This window comes from Marmota flaviventris, chromosome 4, assembly GCF_047511675.1.
Source record: "Marmota flaviventris isolate mMarFla1 chromosome 4, mMarFla1.hap1, whole genome shotgun sequence".
Taxonomy (NCBI): Eukaryota; Metazoa; Chordata; class Mammalia; order Rodentia; family Sciuridae; genus Marmota; species Marmota flaviventris.
In genome coordinates, this window is record NC_092501.1 from 73432800 (window position 1) to 73437424 (window position 4625).

Here is a 4625-nt window from a genome sequence, read left to right on the forward strand (position 1 = left end):
GAGAGAAAAGAGAGCACAACAGAGCACACAATGCATTTGTAGTAAATGGAAAAGTGAATTCATTTTATTTTTGTACCTTAACAAGTAAGTACTTACACAAAAATGTCATAGCTTAATTACATGTAATAATCATTGAAAGATAGAAAAATGTAGCATCTTGCTGAAAGTGAATGTTTAAAATATATTATTAATATTACCATGCAACTCCTAAAACTATCACCGTTATGTTGTTGTTAGTGTTCATTATTAGTGTTTTGGACTGAAACAGAAATCTGTGTTGCTCCATTATCAGCCTCTTCTCATTTTTCCCCTCCCCATCCCATCATTCAATCTCTTCTCCTAATTTTCTGCAATGCTCAAAAAAAAGGAGCAACTCCTGACAAGGTATGAGAAATTGATGTCTTCACCTTCAGAGCAGACTGTAGGTCTTTGGGGTGCAGTAAAGTCACAGGGGGAGCTGAGGGGCACGTGGCCTCAGGCAGGGAACTCGCAGACTGCTAAAAAGGAGGAGGAGCAGGTGGCGTCATTCCAGGTGCCATCCAAGAGCATCAGCACACAGTGTTCCCCAGAGTCAGCGTTGTTGGGCTCACCCTTGTTCCAGTTTCGGTAGGTCACTCTCCTTCCTGCCATATCCGCAAACTGGCCTTCATTCTCCTTATCTGTTATGCCTAGGAAGGCAGAGTCTTTGACCAAACTCTTGATGGCCTGATTCTCTTCAGCTTTCAAGGGGGTGGCCATGGAGGCTTGAAATTGGGCACACAGAGCCTTAGCGCTGTCAAAATTTCTTGTTTCGCCACTGTTCCAGAAGAGCTTCTTTCCAACTTTTTTGGTGACAGACAACAATAGCACTAAAATGGGAAAAAGTATATTAAACTGGCTTGTTTTAAACTCCTGCCTGCTGTATGTTTAGGAGTAAAGGTTTCCAGAGTAGACTTGTCAGATAAAATAAACTTAAATTCAAATTAAACTAGTATTTTCTGTTTTTGTTAATTCTCACAACCTTAAAAGGAGGGGACACCCTGGCACACTGGATCAGAAGTCTAGAACACAAATAACTTGGAATTCTGAATTCTACCACACCATTAACTGGAGACTAAACAGAAAGTTCTCAGCCTATTTGGCCCCAGTCAGAAAGAACAAGTTTGGTCCCATTGCCAGGTCTAGAAACCAGCATAACAAAGGGGCATAGATACCATTTCCAGTGAGAAAAGATCAGAGTCCAGGATTAGAGTCTCCTAAGTCAGACTGACTTGAGTTGATAAACCAATTGTTACCACTTATAAGCTCTATTGTGCATTTGAACGAGAAATTTAAATTCCTTTTGACTTCATGTATACTTGAGGGGGCTTGTGAGGACTTTATGATGCCAGAATAAAAGAAATGTCTACCCAGGTACTAGAAAATTATATATATTAAATATATATTAAATAAATATTCACTGACTTCACCATTCCCTCACTTCAAGGTGCTTAAAGAACAAGAGAGAGAACTTACACTTTTTGATGCTTTCCAATTCTGCTGTGAGAGCTGCTCTTTCAGAAGCAGCTCTGCTAGTGTCACATGCTAAAAAATAAAAACAGAACAAAGGGGGTATTGTTGAGAAGGAGTCCCAGAATGTACACATAAGGGGGTGGGTACCTTTTTTAAAATAGTTTCTTTTACATTGATGTATTAACATTGAAGGAAGATGAAAAATACTAAGAAGCAAAAAGAAGAAAAATACCTCCATTTCCACAAGGTCCAAAACATCAGTCTCCATCTGATGACTGTTCTAAAGACACCTTTATACACCCATGCACACATGAACTCCCTGGTTACCTCACATGACAGAAATCTGCAGCCAAAGCTCTTCATTAAATTTTTCCCCCAATAAATTGAGAAAACAAACCTCAAAGGCAAAAAGAAACCTTTGAAGGAATTATTATTATTTTAGTAAGGAGATTCTGAGACAAGTTGTGTTTCATTGATGGCAAAATAGCAGCTTCTATTATAAAAAAATAGAGGCTATTTTGACACTCTTTGAAACTAGGTCAGATTTGTGACTTAATACAGTGGACCAATACAGTGTGGCAGAAAAGGTAATGTATGTGTTGTGAGCGACAGGAGGCTTTGAAGATTCTATTCTTTCTACAACTTGGAATGTTAAGATTTCTGCTATTTGAACAAGCCCTGGCTGGCCTGTCAGATAAGAGGTCCATGGCTCAATTAATCTCATCAATCCAGCTGACACCTACATATGAATGAAACCATGGGCCATTCATCAGTTGACCACAGACTGAGATCAGCTAAAACCAGAATTTCTGTGGTGGACCCACAAAAGTGTATTTAAATAACTGGTTGTGTTTTGAACCCACTAAGGTTTGGTTTCATTTCTTATGAAGAGATAACTGCCATGACATGGATACACTTTCATGGGACAAAAGACATATTAAGTCCACACTGAGTTGTCCTACTTTCTCTCTCTGGGCCCAGGGTATGCTTGGTAAGGAAGCAGCCCTGAGAGATTAGTAAATCTGTACTTAGGCATTGGTGGCAATGCCTCAAGGCTCCAAGTAACCTAGAGTGGGCTGAGGGGGCCTTGGGACAAGAATCAGAGTCAGGCCTCTTCCTTTAAACTGTCAGGAAAAGGACACCTCCCAGCTGATATTTTGGGTTCAGGAAATCTGAGCACCTTTAACACAATCTTCTCTAGATGGATCTTACCTGGATATGTTCCAGGGTCTCCCTTTTTGCTCACTGCCCCTTTTGATCCAGGGGGACCTGGGGGGCCTGCAGGCCCTAACTTTCCAGGTGGGTCTTGCAAGCCTCTGAGCCCTTGACCTGTTGGAAGATAAAGAAAACATGACTCATTGTCTGTGTTTTTGCTTTCTTTTCCCAAGAACTTGATGTGGAATCCCTTCCCAGAGAAAGGAGACATTGACTCAGGGCCAACCTCTGAACCCCTGATTCCAATGACTCAGAGAAGAAATAATCCTCCTGTGTTCCAAGGGGGAGCCTACACTGAAAGATGCTTTTCTGGACAGGCAAGACAACAAATGTCACAAAATGATGGGTGGAGGTCTGAAATGGCAGAGGACAGGAGATGCATCTCTGATTTGAGTTATATTATATAGCAGAGAAAACCTTAACCTGCCTAGATAGGACATTCCTCCTGTTTCCCCAGCCAGTTATATCTGGAAGGTAAAGAGTCACACAGCTGGAAGAGCCAACAGGTACCTGGTTCTCCCTTTTCTCCCTTGGCTCCATCACGTCCATCTTTGCCTGGGAAACCACTCATGCCTGGAGGAATACAGGCCATCACAGGGCAGGTCTTTTGGACTTCCTCATTGGTTACAGTATCTGATGTCACCAGACTCAGAAGAAGGAGAAGGAATGGTAGAAACAGGAACATGTTCCTCAGCTTATTATGAGATAAGTCAAGAAAGATTATCTTGTTTAGTTAAGCAGCCCATAGTTGTCACAATGCCCTTTGTCCTGAAACTTGGGCACAGGCAAAGAATTAGTGGGTGACCCTTTCCTGGCCTCTAGATTGAGTATTTTGTAAAGGAAACCTTCCTTGTAACATTGTTGATTAGTATTTTAACAAAAGTCACCACAGTGACATGCAACAGGGGCCGTTGAGGGTACCACCAGAGCCCAGGCCTCTGTTGTTGCTGCTAGAAGACAGGGAATATGCTTCCTGTGGCTGTGAGAGCAAAACCAGTACCTATCTCCACTCACTCATGCCTGTTGTCTTAAGAAGTGGGAAGGCAGGAGAACCAGGTATCTGCAGAAGCTCTCTTTCTCCCCCCACCTCCCTTTGTGCCATCTGCAACCCAAACCCCAGTTTCATGTCTGTGCAGATGATTTCCCTCCAGAGCCACTTAACTCTCATTTATTCAGTTCCAGGCACTAAGTTGCAGACAGTAATACAGAGAGGAAGAGTTAGGTCACAATCTCAGATCAACTCATCTGCTAGTCACTAACCTACCCCAGAAATAACTTTTGATTGTGCTTTTGATTGGTGTTTTATTTCCCACAACAAAACATCCCACTAGAAACTTCTCAATACCTTTGCCCAAGCACAGTGTTAGATCCCTCTCTACTTCCCGTCATGTTTCCCCTGTATTTTCTGAGTCATAACCTTTGGCAATTAGACAAACTGCCTCTCTCTCCTTTTTCAAAATCTCTGTCTTCCAAAGTTTTCTTCCAGTTGTTCCTTGCTGGGAAAGCTTAGCAACCCAATCCCATGGAAGTAATGCTCCATGGCTCTCTTTGAAAACAGAGGCAGTCTCCTTTGCAATAGATAATTAAGGAAAATTGATGGTGTGGTTTTCCCCAATATGATTTCTGTCTGCTTGTGCCTCTGCACATTACCTGTTGAAAGCCTCCTCCAGGTCTCTAGAGTCAAGTTGAACCCCCTAGACTCTTGATCAAGGAACGCATATCAACATAAAGGACTTACTATGAGGCTCCTGCACAGCAGGATTTCAGCAACAAAGAAGCTGGCCCTCCAGCCTGGGACTGGCAGATGCCTCAGAGCAAGGAAGGAGGCTGGACTTAGCAACAAACCTTGTGAAAAGGGATAGCCTGGACCTGTCCTTTAACCTCAGACTAATAAACAACTCTTTCTAGGAGACATTAAA

The 4625-nt window shown here is 42.3% G+C and overlaps 1 protein-coding gene across 1 annotated transcript; it reads right to left on the bottom strand.

The window, feature by feature from the left end:
- Positions 1–474: 474 nt before the first annotated feature.
- Positions 475–3391, bottom strand: LOC139705500 (mannose-binding protein C-like). Its single transcript, XM_071611723.1, has 4 exons — positions 3217–3391; positions 2704–2820; positions 1495–1563; positions 475–848 (listed from the first exon to the last, which is right to left on the bottom strand). Exons 1-4 carry the CDS (start codon positions 3389–3391, stop codon positions 475–477), a joined length of 735 nt encoding a protein of 244 aa, XP_071467824.1.
- Positions 3392–4625: the final 1234 nt, after the last annotated feature.